The sequence below is a fragment of the Giraffa tippelskirchi genome, chromosome 7, assembly GCF_054371585.1.
Source record: "Giraffa tippelskirchi isolate mGirTip1 chromosome 7, T2T-mGirTip1v1.2.pri, whole genome shotgun sequence".
In the NCBI taxonomy this organism is placed as follows: domain Eukaryota; kingdom Metazoa; phylum Chordata; class Mammalia; order Artiodactyla; family Giraffidae; genus Giraffa; species Giraffa tippelskirchi.
Window position 1 is genome coordinate 152,068,535 of NC_137281.1, and position 16,552 is coordinate 152,085,086.

The following is a 16,552-nucleotide window of genomic DNA, read 5'->3' on the forward strand; positions in this document are numbered from 1 at the left end:
ACTGACTCATTGGAAAAGACCCTGATGCTGGGAAAGATTGAAGGTGGGAGGAGAAGGGGACGACAGAGGATGATGAGACGCTTCCTCCTTGGAAGAAAATTTATGATCAAGCTAGACAGTGTATTAAAAAGCAGAGACATTACTTTGCCAACAAAGGTCTGTCTAGTCAAGTCTATGGTTTTTCCAGTGGTCATGTATGGATGTGAGAGCTGGACTATAAAGAAAGCTGAGCGCCGAAGAATGATGCTTTTGACCTGTGGTGTTGGAGAAGACTCTTGAGAGTCCCTTGGACTGCAAGGAGATCCAACCAGTCCATCCTAAAGGAGATCAGTTCTGGGTGTTCATTGGAAGGACTGATGTTGAAGCTGAAACTCCAATACTTTGGCCACCTCATGCGAAGAACTGACTCATTGGAAAAGACCCTGATTCTGGGAAGGATTGGGGGCGGGAGGAGAAGGGGACGACAGAGGATGAGATGGTTGGATGGCATCACCGACTCAATGGACATGGGTTTGAGCAAGCTTTGGGAGTTGGTGATGGACAGGGAGGCCTGGCGTGCTGCGGTTCATGGAGTCACAAATAGTGGGACATGACTGAGTGGCTGAACTGAACTGAACTAAACTGTTTCCGCCGTCCCCGGGTCTGCCCACCAGCTGGCGCCAGAGTCCAGCGCCTGCCCGGCCGTGCGCCGCGCTGAGAGCCGGAGCCGCCAGGCCAGCCCGCGCGGCGATCTGCGGGCGTATCGGCGCGCGCCCCGCGGGGCCCGCAAGGATCCTGCGCGAGCGGCGCGCCCCGGCCGCACCGCGGGATGGCCGGCCACACGTGCCCTCCTCGGACCCTCGGGCAGAGGCTCCCTGGGCCAGGGAGAGCTGAAATTCTGCGGAACCCGGGTCCTCCCCGGGAGGACAGTCAGTTCCGCTGGAACTTTCTCCGGATAGTGAGGGTGCGTGCGCGTGGATCCCGAGAGGCAGTTCCCTGGGGACCGCGCCCCGCACGGGAAAATGGGGTGGCCCGTTGCATTTAGAGACCAGAAAAGGAGGGGGAGTCCAACCCAGGCTTTTTGGAGGATGCGAGGAGCGCGTGGGGACAGGTTGGAGGGCAGAGGAAGGCAGGGGACAGATGAGGCTGGGCGCACGGAGAGCTGGTTTGGACGCAGGGTTGCCAGGGCGACGGAGCCCTTAAGAGCCTCTTCGGTACCCTCTCCAGCCTCCGGCTTGGTGCTGAAGTCACAGCCCCAACGAGCCCTCCTCCCTCCCGCCCCGCGCCGTCTCTCCAGGCCCCGAGGAGCCCGAGGCGCAAAGGGACGAGGAGAGGGAGGCGATCGCGGAGCAGGCAGAGGTAGCCTGGGGCCCAGAGGACGATGCGGCCGACGCCCCTCCTGCGGCTGGCGCTGCTTCTGGTCCTGCCCAGCAGCCTCAGGGGGGAGAGGTGTCCGTCTCCGCCCTGCGAATGCAGCCAGGAGGACGACTTCAGAGTCACCTGCAAGGACATCCAGCGCATCCCTAGCTTACCCCCCAGCACGCAGACCCTGTGAGTACCTGGGGAGGAAAGGGGGGACCCAGGAGTCCCAGGCAGCTGGGGAAGGAGGCTGGAAGTGCATAAAAAGAGCTTGAGAACAGGCCAGAGGGCGTGTGTGCGTGTGTGTGTGTGTGTCTGTGTGTAGTGAGTAAACACTCCATCCACCAAACGTGGGATTGGTGATACCCTAGTTACTCGCAACCCAGAAAAAGTTAACAAAACTTTAGTACAAGATGAAAAGTGAGAGCTGTTCTTTCTAAGAGAGTTGTTTCTCTGCACTTTGCCTGAGCCAGGATCTCAATTTCACTTAAAATGTAAACGAGATTGATGACAACTCAAGAACTGATCTTTTTGATCTTATTTTGGGTGATGAAAAATTGCACACACAAAAAAAAGTGTTTCAATTTTTATAGTCTTTCTAGATGAGAAGTTATCTTAGTAGGTTTCTTGATTCATCAAATAATTGATGGAATTTAATCAGGGCTGTTGTTAAACTACAGTCGTCCTTCAGCATCCATGGCCATTGGCTCCAGGACCCCTGTGTATACTAAAATACAAGGATATTCAAGTGTAGTATTTGCATATCACCTATGCACATCCTCCTATACACTTTAGAACACCTCTAGATTACTTGTGAAACCTAATGCAGTCTAAATGCTATGTAAATAATGTTAAATACAATGTAAATACTGTGTCAATAGTTGTCAGTGTGGGGGATATTCAAGTTATGCTTTTTGGAATTTTCTGGAAAGTCCTATATCCCACCCTTGAGTATATGCAATCCAGGGTTAGTTGAATCTACAGATGTAACACCTGCCTAGATGGAATACCCTTTATACTTTGTATGAAGTATACGCATTACTTACTCAATCATGAACTACCCACTTCTTGTTGTTGCTGTTTAGTCACTAAGTCGTGTCCAGCTCTTTTGCAACCTCATGGACTGTAGCCCACCAGGCTCCTCTGTTCATGGAATTTTACAGGCAGGAATACTGGAATGGGTTGCTGTTTCCTTCTCCAGGGGATCTTCTCAACCCAGGGATCGAACCCAGGTCTCCTGCATTGGCAGGCAGATTGTTTACCACTGAGCCACCGGAAGCCACACCCACTTATGTAGCACATCCAAAAATCTCCTTTTGGATAAGCATGGTAGAGATATAAAGAGATGGAATTTCAAATAATATATTTTTATCTGCATGTTAAATGTTACTAAATTAGAAACTTAATGTTAAATAAGGTTTGTGTGTAAAAGTGTTAGTCACTCAGTCGTGTCCGACTCTTTGGGACCCCATGGACTGTAGCTCTTCAGTCTCCTTTGACCACGGAATTTTCCAGGCAAGCATACTGGAGTGGGTTGCCATTCCCTTCTCCAAGGGATCTTCCCGACCCAGGGATCGAAGCCGGATCGCCCACATTGCAGGCAGATTCTTTACCCTCTGAGCCACCAGGGAAACTCATTGTTCCTTAACACACATTTAAATCAATGACAATTGAGAGGATGATTGTAATCAAGGGAAGGAGACTTTTTGGGGTGATCAGAAACAGAATGGTAAGAAAGAATAGTAAAAACAATCTTGTTTTCATATTTATTTAACTGGTTAAACCCAGTTAAGGTCAGTAAGCACAGGTAGATAAATGGAAAGCAATAGTGAAGTTGTGTTTAAAATTTCCTCCAGCAGTTAGCAGTAGGCTATGAACATTTCAGCATAGACATGTACTTCTATGCAGCCTCCAAGTATTGCTTCATTGCCCATGCTGCCACCCAAGAAGAAAATCTGTTCTCAGCATCTTGATGTTTTGATGGGACCCTTGCATTGACTCCCTGCGGCTCCCATGATAAAGTTCTTTTGGACAGCCTACATGATCCTTTGAGACCTAGTCCAGTCTTTCAGACCTCATGGCTCATAGTCTGTCACACTTCAGAGGTGGAAAGAGTTTTTGCTACTGAGCAGAATTTCTGGAACTTTCCCTCAAGTTCTTTGCTCCTGCAAGCTGTGTTTGCCTCTCCTTCCACATTCTAGTCCCTCTGCCTAAAGCAACTTTTCCCTTTTCCTCCTCTGGCTGATTCCTACTCCAAGGTCCAGGTTGGGGGTTAAGTCCGTACGGGAAGCCTCTCCTGGCCCACAACTCCTAGGATCAGTGAGCTCTGTCCCCCTGACAACCTCCTGTGTGTGAACTCCAGCCTCGCCCCAACACACAGGCTTTCTGTAACTTGTTATCTCTTTGAGTGCCTGTCTTAGCAGAACATGAACTTGTCTAACCCAGGGACCCTGTCTTTCAGCCCTTGTTGTTGTAGTTCAGTCGCTAAGTCATGTCCAACTCTTTGTGACCCCATAGACTGTAGCCCACCAGGCTCCTCTCTCCATGGGATTTCCCAGACCAGAATACTGGAGTAGGTTGCTATTTCCTTCTCCAGGGGATCTTCCTGACCCAGGGATCAAACCGCCATCTCCTGCTTGGCAAGCGGATTCTTGACCACTGAGACGCCAGGGAAGCCCCATTCAACCTAGAACTACCTTAATGCTCAGAAAAAAAAAAAAGCTTGTTAGGTGAATGAATGAACAAACAGATATGCTGGTCTCCAATTGTCCACTGTGTGTGGGGAAAATGGAGACCAGAGGCATCACGTCTTCAGAGATTTCTTTCAAGGGAGAAGGGTTTCAAGAGCCACTGAAGAACAGTGTGGCTCTGGCCATGGAAGGGAAGTGGGGGTCATTCTGTTCAATTTCCTCCAAATGATGAGGAGAAAGGTAAATGTCGGAGAAAGAGCAAAGGAATCTGAGTCGGAAGACACGTCTCTTCCTCCTTCTGTGGCTAACTGTGAAATTAGGTGAGATAATTTATGTGGGAGGACGCACGTTTCCTTCAGGGTAGAAGAGAAGCTTCCGTCAGGTTCTTTCTGATGCCTGTGTTGCGATAAGAATAGTCTGCGATGAGACCAGTCCGTCTGAATTCACTGACTCACTGGATAAAGACAGTGGTGGGGAGAGTCTGACCTTGGCAACGATGGGAAGATGGCAGGAAGCAGGGCAGGAGGGGAGTCCTTCTGAAGATGGACGTTATCATGAGATGGAGAAGAGAAAATGGATGAAAAGTATAGGGTAAATGGTATGCTAATATAAACGGTGACCGCAAACCTGGGCAAAAGCAGCAAAACGATTTTTAAATCTTTGGGGGGCAGTAGAACTCTTTTGTGAAAGGCAAGCTTATAAGAGAAGTCAAATACACAAAACTTAACACTCACAGAGTGCTTATTACACTACGGTACTTTATGGGCAGTTCTCAGTCCAATCCTTTATGCCAACTCACCCGCTGAATCCTCACAAAATCCAGTCGAGCAGGTGATATTATTACTCTCATTGTATAGATGAGAACACGGAGGCACAGGAGAGATGAAGCAGTTGGCTCGGTGTCACACAGCTTGTAAGCGGTGGTACCAGGGTGTGGGATACCGCAGAGCTACGCGCTGAAGCCCCCATTGGCGGTGGAAAGTGGGTCTCACCCCGCCAGCTCTTTCTACTCAGTATGGTCACGAGGCTTTGGAGAAAGGAGTCTGAAAGTCTGTGATGTCCAGTAAGCCACAGATGCCCTCGGGGGCTGGTGGCCTGAGGAACATGCAGTCACTCGGAAAATAGGAAGTTAGGAAGAAAAGAAAATAAGGGAAGGAAGGAGGAGGGAAGGAAGAGACAGGAGATGGGAGGGAGGGTGGAAAAGAAAGACCACATCCAAGTTTTATCATAGAAGGCATTCCCTGGTGGAACAGGCCAGATCCTTGTCATTAAAAACCCAATCTGGTGGTAACCCCCTTTTCAAACGTAAATGCTGTTTAACCCCTGCTTAGCCATGCTGCAAATTACCCTGGTGCCAAGGGCAGTTTTTCCTAAAGCTGTCTTCTATCCACATAACATGGTGCTGAAAGGTAACGACATGGCCTCTTTCCTCACCACCCACACACCTGCCAGGTGGTCTGGGCAGGAGTTATACCGTCTGTGTTGTCACCAAAACAGTGGTTCTAAATCATTTCTTCCACTTCACTCCTGCCCCAATGGGCACAGTAACCTCCCTTTATAACAGTGGTTCTCACTAGGTGACTAGTGAAAGACAGCTGACATGCCTACCCCCTGGTGGAACATTCTAGAACCTTTGATGTACAGGTGGTTTGAAAAACTTGCTCCTTCCAATCGACTTAAGGAACTTAAATGAAGCAAGCAGAATAAAATTAAGGATTTAAATTTTGATGTATAACTGTAGATCTTACTACCTTAATGCCAAGGAGAGCAAGGCTGAGCCACCACTCTCATTCAGAGAGCGGCCATCTGCTACTCCTACGTATCAGAGACCATCCCTTCTCTGGATGAGGAGCTGGATGGGGTTAGATGTCTGTTCTGGGTTTGTGTGGATTTTTCCTCAGGAAAATGCTGCTTTACCTTGCCTTGTCCTGTTGACCCACCTGCTTTTCGTTTTATTATGGGGACAATCACTGCCTCCACCCCCTCCATCTTTTGCCTTCCAGAGTCTAGGGCTTCAGTGGCATAATGGTTTGTCCATCACGTACTTGTCAGCCTTCAGTCAGGTTTCTGAAGGAGCTGTTGTGGCCTGTTGTTTCTGAATTCTGAATTTTGCTTCTGTTTTTAGTCATTTGTATTCCGGATCTGTGGCTCTAATTAGTGGTCTATCCTGGTGTTTTCTAAAGGGAAGACGTAACTTACCATCTTCAGCTGTGTTGCCTTATCTGTGCTCTACCTGTGATGTTATTTACTCAATATTTTTAGGCTGACTCACCTCTTTAACTAAAAGAAATCTGTTTAGAAGGCTTATGTTGTGACTATAACTGTAAATTAGCATGACTTGCTCTAAACAGTAGGTAACCAGAAAACAATACTGTGAAAACATAAATGTAATTCTGCTGCTAAGTCGCTTCAGTCGTGTCCGACTCTGTGTGACCCTATAGACGGCAGCCCACCAGGCTCCGCCGTCCCTAGGATTCTCCAGGCAAGAATACTGGAGTGGGTTGCCATTTCCTTCTCCAGTGCATGAAAGGGAAAAGTTAAAGTGAAGTCGCTCAGTCGTGTCCGACTCTTAGCGACCCCATGGACTATAGCCTACCAGGCTCCTCCGTCCATGGGATTTTCCAGGCAAGAGTACTGGAGTGGGGTGTAATTCTATTCTAGCTCAATACTATTGTCTGTGAATGCTGTGAGCCTCGGGCGGCTTTCTCTTTGTTACAAAGGAAGAGTAATAGGTGTTCAAGAAATAGCAAGGAGATACCAATCCACCATGGTATCCTTCTTGATATCAGGAGGACTGAAAGACAATGGAAAAGGGAATCACTTTCTCCCTGTGTGATTCACTATTATTTAATGCCACGTGGACACTCCACCCCAAATAATCTCAAATATCTTCAAGTCACACCTGTTCTACACTCGGGGACATGTGGATTAAGTCTACATTGCACGATTATTTTAGTCACAATTAGTGGTCATAACCTGAATAACATTTGGTTCCCAACCTAAAGCAAAGCCCTCTGCTTCAGCACCCAAACAATACACAATACTCTGTGTCTTATAAAAAGCAGCCTCACCTCACGCCTCCAGGCTCCATGATTTATTCTCTGTTATTCTCTGTGTGTGGGTACAGTCAAGGTTTTCCTTGGTAAGTAATAGAAAACCCCCTCTGTCTAGCTCAAGGAGAAAAGAAATATTTTGAAAGAATTACATATAATTTACAGAGTCATTATAGAATGAGGCTTTGAGAACAGGCCCAGGCCCACGGCAGGCAGGAAGTCGGAGCCACAGCCAACCATCTGGTGGGAACCATTCCATGAACAAGACCACAGTCACAACTGCAGGACGTCTGCAGTGCTGGCCCCAGCTGTGTAGCCACTACACTCCCTGTGTACCACTATCAGGCATTCTCAAGTGTCCCTGCCTCTTTGAATCACCAGCCAGAGAGTGACATCCTGTATGAGGGCATCTGATTGTCTGGCACAGGCTACCTGCTAATGTCCTAGCTGCTGAGGGTAAGGAGAGGGAGGAGGTTCCCCTCTCCCACTTTTGGTGGCAAAACTAACTTCCGTTGTGGAGTCAAGTAAAGCTCTAACAGGCAGAATTTGTGTGTCTACAGACAAAATAATTTTGCACTGTTGTCAGTTATCTACAACCTACGGAGCTGTAGAATAGCTCTTGTTGAATCACACTCAGAATCCTAGAAGAATGTGCTCTGAATCAATGCATAACTTTCCACTGAAGCACAGTGTTCCCCCTGCAATGTGTATAAAATGCTGAGAACAGTTGCTGGCTCACAGGAGGCACTGACAAGAAACTCAGTAAAAAAAAAATAATTTTCTTTTCGACTTAAATCACAGGTTGAAATAAATTACTCAATAAAACATTTTAAATTGGAATCACAAGGGCAATCTCTTAGATATTCCAGTAGGCTGAGTTTAAATAAGACAAATAGCCAAAATACCAAAGAAATTCTGTTTGGGCATAATTTGGGATTTTTGTGTGACCCTAAGTATACATTTGGTGTTAACTGTAACTCTTTTTGTTATAAATATTTTACTGCAAAGAATGCTGAAATATATATTTTTAAAAAATGTACTGACCTTTGGAGGTGATATATTTCTCCTGAATACATTATTATGGTTACTTTCTTATGCCTCACACTTAGCCTGTCCTTTGAATAGGCTAGAAGTTCACTGAATGTGGTTATTCTTCAATAGTTTAAAACCAGATTTTACAACAGTCTAGGCCTCATATCTGACATAATCCTCCACACTGACCCTGTTTGCATTTTCACTGAAGCTGGTCAGTGTGTTTCTTTCATCTTTGGCCTTTCTTTACTGCAATTAAAAAATCATTGAAGAGAATTTCAAGTATGAGCAAAGTGGCCCCATTTGTTCAAAGCTATATATTGGATTTTAAAAGGTTCCATTTAGATGTCAGACACTACTTACTTTGCTTCATTTTTGTATGAATTTTTAAGGACATTTAGGGTGTTCCAGTGGAGAAGGCAATGGCACCCCACTCCAGTACTCTTGCCTGGAGAATCCCAGGGACGGGGGAGCCTGGTGGGCTGCTGTCTATGGGGTCGCACAGAGTTGGACACGACTGACGCGACTTAGCAGCAGCAGGGCGTCCCAGAAATGTTTAAAATAATTCTCTTCTTAAAATTACAAGCAGGCATTTGTGATTTTTCAAGCATCTTATAAATGTTACTGTCTTACAGGTAGTGACATGTAAATATGCCCTAGATTTTTTACCATCAGAATAGTCCAGAAATTCAAATATTTCATCCTCATCATAACTAAACTCCCCATGCCCATTTTGCACCTGGGAAGAGCTCACTGTGTCCCAATTTTTTCTTTCAAAAACACAATCCCTGTGTTTATATGATACACGAAGCTCTTGGCTTACATTTTGCAAGCATTAGCTTAATTTTACCCACACCCGAGTGTTATCATAATTACTCAACTCCAGTTAGGGGATTGAAATTGCCTCTTCTTATTGCCAGGTGCTACTTTTATTTTGTTATTTCAGTCTTTTTGTGAGCTGAAAAACTAGAAGGCTAACTCTGGGGGAAGAAGGAGGACATGAGAATAAACAGACTTTAAAGGGAGAGGGTAACTGGGTGGGGTGGGGGGGCTCTCCCGAGGCAAAGTCCTTAGTGGACTGGGTGACTGCTCGGTTTCCCACTCAGCATCCTTTTCAGTTATTTCTGGCTTCATGGCCACGCTCCAGAGATTTGAGATAGCCAGGAATCTTCTGGGTAAATGGCATTTCATTCTAGTTAGTTATTCTTCCTTCTTTTCTTTTTCCACTGATCACTTTTTATATGCAAGTACCATTCTAGGCATTGGAGATATAAAATAAATGACCCCCTTGATCTTACATTCTAGCAGGAAAAGTAGTCATCAAAAACAAGTTAATAAATAAATAAGGAAAACACATAGAACGTCAGGTGGTGATTAGTGTAATGGAGAAAACTTAAGGAAGAGGGAGAAGGAATGCTGGAAGTTACATTTTAAATGGTTAGAGAAGGCCCCATTGAGAAGGTTACATTTAGATAAAGACCAGAAGGATCAAAAAAAAAAACAAAACAAAACTTAAGCCAGGCTGATATCTAGAGGAGGAAAGATTCTGAATATATGCAGAGACCCAGAGTCAGGGGGGACGTGAGAAGAACATGCATAAGATGTTTAAGAAGTAACAAGGAGAAAAATATGGCTGAAGGAGAGTGGGTTGTAGGAAATGAGATCAGAGCAATTACAGAGGAGCAGATCATTGTTGTACTTATATATGTCATTATTACATATATATACACACACATTTTGTTGTTGTTATTGTTTAATTGCTAAGTTGTGTCTGACTCTCTTGTGACCCCATGGACTATAGCCCACCAGGCTCCTCTGTCCGTCAGATTCTCCAGGCAAGAATACTGGAGTGGGTTGCCATTTCCTCCTCCAGGGGATCGTCCCAATCCAGGGATCAAACCTCTGTTTCTTACATCTCCTGCATTAGCAGATGGGTTCTTTACCACTGGTGCCCCCTGGAAAGCCTGAATTATTTGCTTAAAATTTTTCAAAAGAAGCAGATTGCTTGAATTTAAGTTACAAACCTGCCCAAGAGCCAGATTGTTAAAAAGAGAGAAAAAAGATTTTAAAAAGCTATCATTTCTTTTATCCATTGCCTTCTCCAGGGTATCTTCCCAACCCAGGTATCTAACCTGTGTTTCCTGCATTGGCAGGCAGATTCTTTACTGCTGAGCCACCAGAGAAGCCTATACACACAAACATATATATAATATTTATTTGTTTTGTTTTCTGAATGATAGGAAACTAGTAAGGATTTTTAAACCGCTTCCAAATTACAAGGAAAAAAAAAATCCCCCGTAGGTCAGGGTGTTTAACTCACCAACCTTCTGGGTTTCCTGTACATGGATGATTAAAGAGTTTCCAGATATTATATTAACAGAAAAGCCTCGGGGCAGAAAGGGAAGGGAGTATGATACAGAGCTGAGAGGCGCTACTGTCACGGTGCACCTGGGGGAAGCTAGCTGACTTCTGCATGAACTCTTGGCTACAGCATCGCTAGAAAAGGATGCTGAGAGGATCTTAAGTGATGTATAAGAGGTCTCCAGTGTAGTTCACTCTGCACCACTCAGAGCTTTCCATCATATCCTGCTCCCAAGCTAAAATACGTGATCTTCAGTTTTGTTCAAATAAGATACTCTTACTTCTTTCCTGAGAGAGAGGAAGATACAAGTCCAATCAGTCACTGAGCTCCCTTCAAAATGCAGTCTTTACAAAAACAATGCAAGAGGGTTTCTGACATGAGCGGAAGTCTCCTCTGTTGTGCTTGATCCCAAGTTTATAATTGATAGTTGTCATATCTCTGCAACTCCAATTCTAGATTTCTCTCACCCTTAGAGAGAAGGCTAGACTGGCTGGTGGAAAGACCCAGACTTGCACCTCCAAAGGTTCTAAACCCTTAGTTGCCTTGCTCTTATCAACTACATTCACCGCCTTTTCTCATTCACAATTATCACTGGCCACAGAAGAACCAAGATATGTCCCAGTGAAATTCCTGGGTTCTAGACCTACTCCTTGCAGCTGCTAATGTAGTGTGTAGCAGCCACCTAGCTTCTCACAGTTCTATTATTCCCATCAGTAGAGAAAATTCTTTATTTTCTTATTACCCACTGGTATGAGGAACCCAAATGACTAGGTGGTTATTATAGCGTCAGGAACACTGTGTTTTACTTGATAGAAATAATCTGTCCATCCAGGAACTAGGACCTCTAATCTGGCAGGAATTGAGAAGTTCCAACTCCGCAAGTAGGTCACTATGGTGATGATGAGAAGGGTCAATCCTCCCAATAGCCCTAGCTCTTCAGACCCAGGTATTCCAGCTTTAAAGAACACGATAGCATACAGCAGCTATTGGTTCAGTGTGTGTGTGTACTTCATTAGGTCAGGTCCTCAACCATGCAGGACTTAGCCTCTGAGTTGTGACCTTGTTGTTCAGTTGCTCTGTCGTGTCTGACTCTGTGACCCCATGGACTGCAGCACACCAGGCTTCCCTGTCCCTCACCTAGCTGAGCCTTTAATGGGTCAGCCCCTCATTTTATTAGGCAGTCCGCTTCTGCATGCTGAGTTACATGGTAGAACTAGTGGATGGAGGGCGTGTGCTTGTTCTTGTGCCTTCTTAGGCATGAAGTGTGTCTCTTGGTTGAATGTTGTGTTGCAGTGTTGTACCAGTTGCTTGTTCAGTATTATGCAGGATTTCATAATGGTAGATCAAGAATTTCATAAGCCCTTGAATAGTGGCCCTGGTTAAGGCATTGAGGTCAGGGAAGACAAACCCAAATCCAACCTAAAGATTCTTTTTTAAGTGAATTACTACTTTCTACAGCAGGGAAAGGGTCCAATGTAACCAAACTGTCAGCAAATGACTGGCTGTTTTCTGAGCAAATTTGCCTTATTAATGGTACAGCATAAGCCTCTGCTGTGGGCAGGTCAGGCATTGACACAGGCGATATCTTGACTAGCTTTGACGAGAAGGAGCCCTTCTTTGGCTTTAATCCCTATCACTATGGACATTTCATTCATGTCCGTTGCATCGGCACTGGTTGGCATCCATAGAAGGAGTCATCTTGTCCACTGGTTGTTGAGAATCACCTCTAGGGTGGCACTGTAGAAATTTCCTTAGCGTGATCCAGGCTCTCTTTTGATCAATGGACTCCTGGTTTCAGAGATATTAAAGTTTTTTTTTTTAATGTGCATCTTAAATTTATGAGATAGAGTAACTCGATATAATTCAAACACAGCACTAGAATGAAGAATTTGCCATAACAGTCATTTTTAGGGTTAAATTAGTGCCTCGGTGTCAGAAAACTTAAGTTTCAAAAACATTTAGTTCTTCAGAGAAGATTTCTGAAAATAGTCAAGATTTTTATCTACTATGGTTTTTTAATCCAAGTTACATGTCGTAACAGTTTGAGCTATAATATGAATTCAGTGGGTTTTCTGTCCTGCCTTAAAAAGCCCATTACATTGTTTTCTTGTGTTATGTGATGTTCTGTGTGTCAGCTCGGTGTCCAGCCCCAAACTATGTGTTTTCACACACTGTGTCTTGTTTAGGACTCACGGTGCCGTGTGAGGTAGTTGGTTGACTCCACTTTAGATGAGGAATCGGAGACTTAAGAAATGTCACCTCTCTTATCTTTTATGTCACAACATGTACAAGTAAAAAAGAGTATTCAAACACAGGTCTCCTAACTCTAAATCCAAGGCTCTCTCTCCTATTCTGTAGTTAACGTCCCCTCCTTCCCCACCCCCCACCTTAATTGATGTGAAATTCATACAGCGTACCATTTAGTGGTATTTAGTGCCTTCATAATGTTTATAGCCATCACTGCTAGTTCCAAACTCTCATCATCTCTCAAGGCAATCTGTACTGATCAACCCCTATTCCTGCTCTCTTCATAGCCCCTGCCAACCATTAATTTGCTCTCTGTCTCTGGGGATGGATTTACCTTTTCTAAACATATTATATAAATGGAATCATACAACACGTGACCTTTGTGCCTGGCTTCTTTTACTTAATATAATGTTTGCATGTTTCATCAGCGTTGTAGGGACAGAAAGAACATGGGTGATCAGACAAGTAGCCCGGGGTGGGGGGGAGGGCAGGTGTAAAAGGCCAAGCTAGGTTTACTTTCAGGCACGTTCATTTCTAACACACTGGTATAAAGAGCACCCCCACTCCTTGTCCAAACGCCTTGCACCTTAGATATAATGATCCGAGCACCAAAAACGTCCATACGTATTCTCAGAGACTTAGAGCTTCAGAACTACTTTCCCATGTCAAAAGGTCTTAAGAATACCCACCCTGTGAGTGAGACTATTTCTAGCCAGTTGGGTGAGGAACACCACGTTCTTGTCCCTTCTGGATCTCATGGTGATCTCAGTCCACACTTGTACAAAGAGGTGACTTAATAGCAATGCATGAGCCATTATCCATAACTCTCACTCTTTTAACAGCCAAGATTTACGCTAAGGACTTTTCTTTGTTATAGGGAACTCAAACAATACCCCATTTGTAATGATGTTTCTTATAATCATATTCTCTACCTCCATTAAACATTTAACCAATATGCCAAGAAAGAAAACTTGATGAGAATAAAAAAGGTTATATGAGAGAAGCAAATTATTCTTCCTCTTATGTTTACCAGAGTTTACTTCTCAGCTGTTTCCTCCCAACCCACTCTGGACTTGGAGGCAGAAGATGTGTGGTCAAATCCTCACTCTCTGGGGATTTCTCCGGTGGTCCAGCGGTTGGAAATCCACCCGCCAGTGTGGGGGACATGGGTTCAATCCCTGGTCTGGGAACAAAGATCCCACATGCCCCTGAGCAACTAAGCCTGTGCACCAGGACTGCTGAGCCCACGTGCCTAGATCCCTTGCTCTGCAAGAAGAGAAGCCTCTGCAATGAGAAGCCTGTGCACCGCAACTAGAGAATAGCTCCCGCTTGCCACAACTAGAGAAAACCCACAGGCAGCAACGAAGACCCAGCACAGGCATAAATACATAAATAATCCTAGCTCTCTACCAACTCACTGGTGAGGAAGACTATTTGCTCAACTCACTCGATGCACAAGCTAGCAAGGTGTGCTAGCCCCACACACATCATGGAGCGACTGTGAGGATCAAGTGAGGTCATGCTGGTGGCATGCGTGGTGAAAGTGAAAGTGAAGTCGCTCAGTCGTGTCCGACTCTTTGCGACCCCATGGACTGTAGCCCACCAGGCTCCTCCATCCATGGAATTTTCTAGGCAAGAGTACTGGAGTAGGTTGCCATTTCCTTCTCCAGGGGATCTTCCCAACCCAGGGATCGAACCCGGGTCTCCTGCGTTGCAGACAGACGCTTTACCGTCTGAGCCACCAGGGAATCCCGTAATACCTGGTAAACCAGAATAAAACCTGGGTCACACGCAGCAGTACTGGGTCCAAGAGGCTGTGAGATCTGGCCTGATTTAGCCCTCGATGTGGGCATGATATTGACTTGGGAAGGGCAAGCTTCCAGGGACCATCCACCAGCTGTTCAGCTTGAGGGCTGTGCAGCTTTATTAAGAAGAGCAAAAACATGCGTGCACTGTGAAAAAGGGACATTCTCAAGATTTACAAGATCTCTTATCTTCTTCCAGAGCTATTCATCCCCTAGGAGTTACTGTGAGTAGGGTAAAGTGACCACAGTTCTAGCTGGGAGGGTCTCTGTCCCAATACGGCTCGTAAATCTCTAACAAAGGTTTATCTGTTCTGTGTCAGAGTTTGGCTAAAAGGAACTGTTAGTATTTCCAGCCTCTCCAGATGCCCCTATTTAATGCTTGGCTGGCCTTCTTATGTAGCATAACCAAGTTGCCATTTCAAAACCATCCTCAATCCCTGGAATCTAAAACAACAAAGCCAGAAGTTCTGAAATGTGCTCCACGAAGCATGAAAGAATCCATTAAGGCTTTGGTCTGATTCAGTTCTGTGTGACAATAGAAGTTCTGGTTCATTTTACTCTCTTGGTGTTGTTGTTATATTTATATATTTGGCTGCATCAGGTCCCAGCTGCAGCATAGACCACAGGCTCAGTTGGTCCACAGCATATGGGGTCTTAGCTCCCCAATCAGGAATCGAGCCTGTACCCCTGCCCTGCAAGGTGGATTCTTAACCCCTGGACCACCAGGGAAGTCCCCCCTTTTACTCTTTAGAAACTTAGCACTTAATAGAAAGTGTGCATCTCATGACCAAAAAAAAAAAAAAAGGACTTAGAGGAGCTCTTCTTTCTTTGTATACTGTATCCAATATCTTCAATGTCAATACCAACAAAGTAGGGAGGGGAAAATATCGTGGTTAAAGCTGTGTCCGCTGAAAGTCATCGTGAAGAGTAGTGGATGGAAGTGTCTTTACAGTAAGGAAATGCTTGTATGACTATGTGACAGGACTCTATAGTAAGGGTAGTAAACAGAAATGGAGATCAAAAATCAGGAGACCTTCAGTGAGCCGTGAACGTTTTAGCAAGGCACTTAATCTTTCTGTGTCTCACTGTTTGTATCTGTGAAATGAAAGCCAAGGAATGGCTCTGTCCTACCTTGAAGAACTGGTGGAAAGACCAGGGAAGTAACTGTTCAAGTGTACAGGGGCTCTTCATTTCTCAAGGATGATCTTTCTCATTCAGCAGAGTAAGAATACAGGGGGGTTATGCTTATCAAATGGAGAAGGAAATGGCAACCCACTCCAGTATTCTTGCCTGGAGAATCCCATGCACAGAGGAGCCTGGCAGGCTACAGTCCATGGGGTTGCAAGGGTCGGACATGACCTAGTGACTAAACCACCACCACCACCACCATGCTTATCAAATATTCAGGAACACAGAGGTATCCTATAGGGATGTTGGGGGAATTTGACTACAAAAACAAAGCAACAGCAAGTCCTTAATTTAAAAGCATCCACATCCATCCTTACCTCCTCCACTCTTACAACAATGGAAGAGGAATCTTTCCTCCTGTTTCCTTTGCCTGCTGTTCTTTTCATCCTAGACTTTTCCTCTCTCTCTTGCACTCCCCAATTCTTTTCACTGCTATCTAAACACACTTGAGTCTCTATCTTCTAGAAAACATTCCTCTATAGTTCTTACATCTTAGTCCATCTACCACTCCTACTGCCCGGTCTCCCTCCCCTCACAGCAGAGCATTCATAGGGCTTTCTCAAGTCGCTCTCTTGATATTTTCACTTCCCATTCACTCTTTAGCTTAGTGCAATCTGGCTCCTGCCCCCATTACCCAACTGAAAATTTTCTTTGCCAAAGACACTAACAACCTTGGTTGTGAAATTCAGTGGACATTTTTAGAGCCTTCCCTGGACTGAACGTTTGGTAGCATTTGTCAGTGATGACATCACCCTTGGATTCCTCCACCTCACACTCTGCTTGCCTGATGCCTCAGAGTGGCTCTCTGATCATCCCTGAAGGTTGGGCTGCTGTTGC

At 45.2% G+C, this 16,552-nt stretch overlaps 1 protein-coding gene across 2 annotated transcripts in view; it reads left to right on the plus strand.

The window, feature by feature from the left end:
- The first annotated feature begins 1,360 nt into the window (after window positions 1-1,360).
- TSHR (thyroid stimulating hormone receptor) overlaps window positions 1,361-16,552 on the plus strand; it is a 154,007-nt gene continuing 138,815 nt past the window's right edge. For both annotated transcript variants that reach the window (XM_081510623.1, XM_081510624.1), the window contains exon 1: window positions 1,361-1,530. In XM_081510623.1, the coding sequence (XP_081366749.1) occupies window positions 1,361-1,530 (170 nt within the window). The remainder of the gene's footprint in view (window positions 1,531-16,552) is intronic.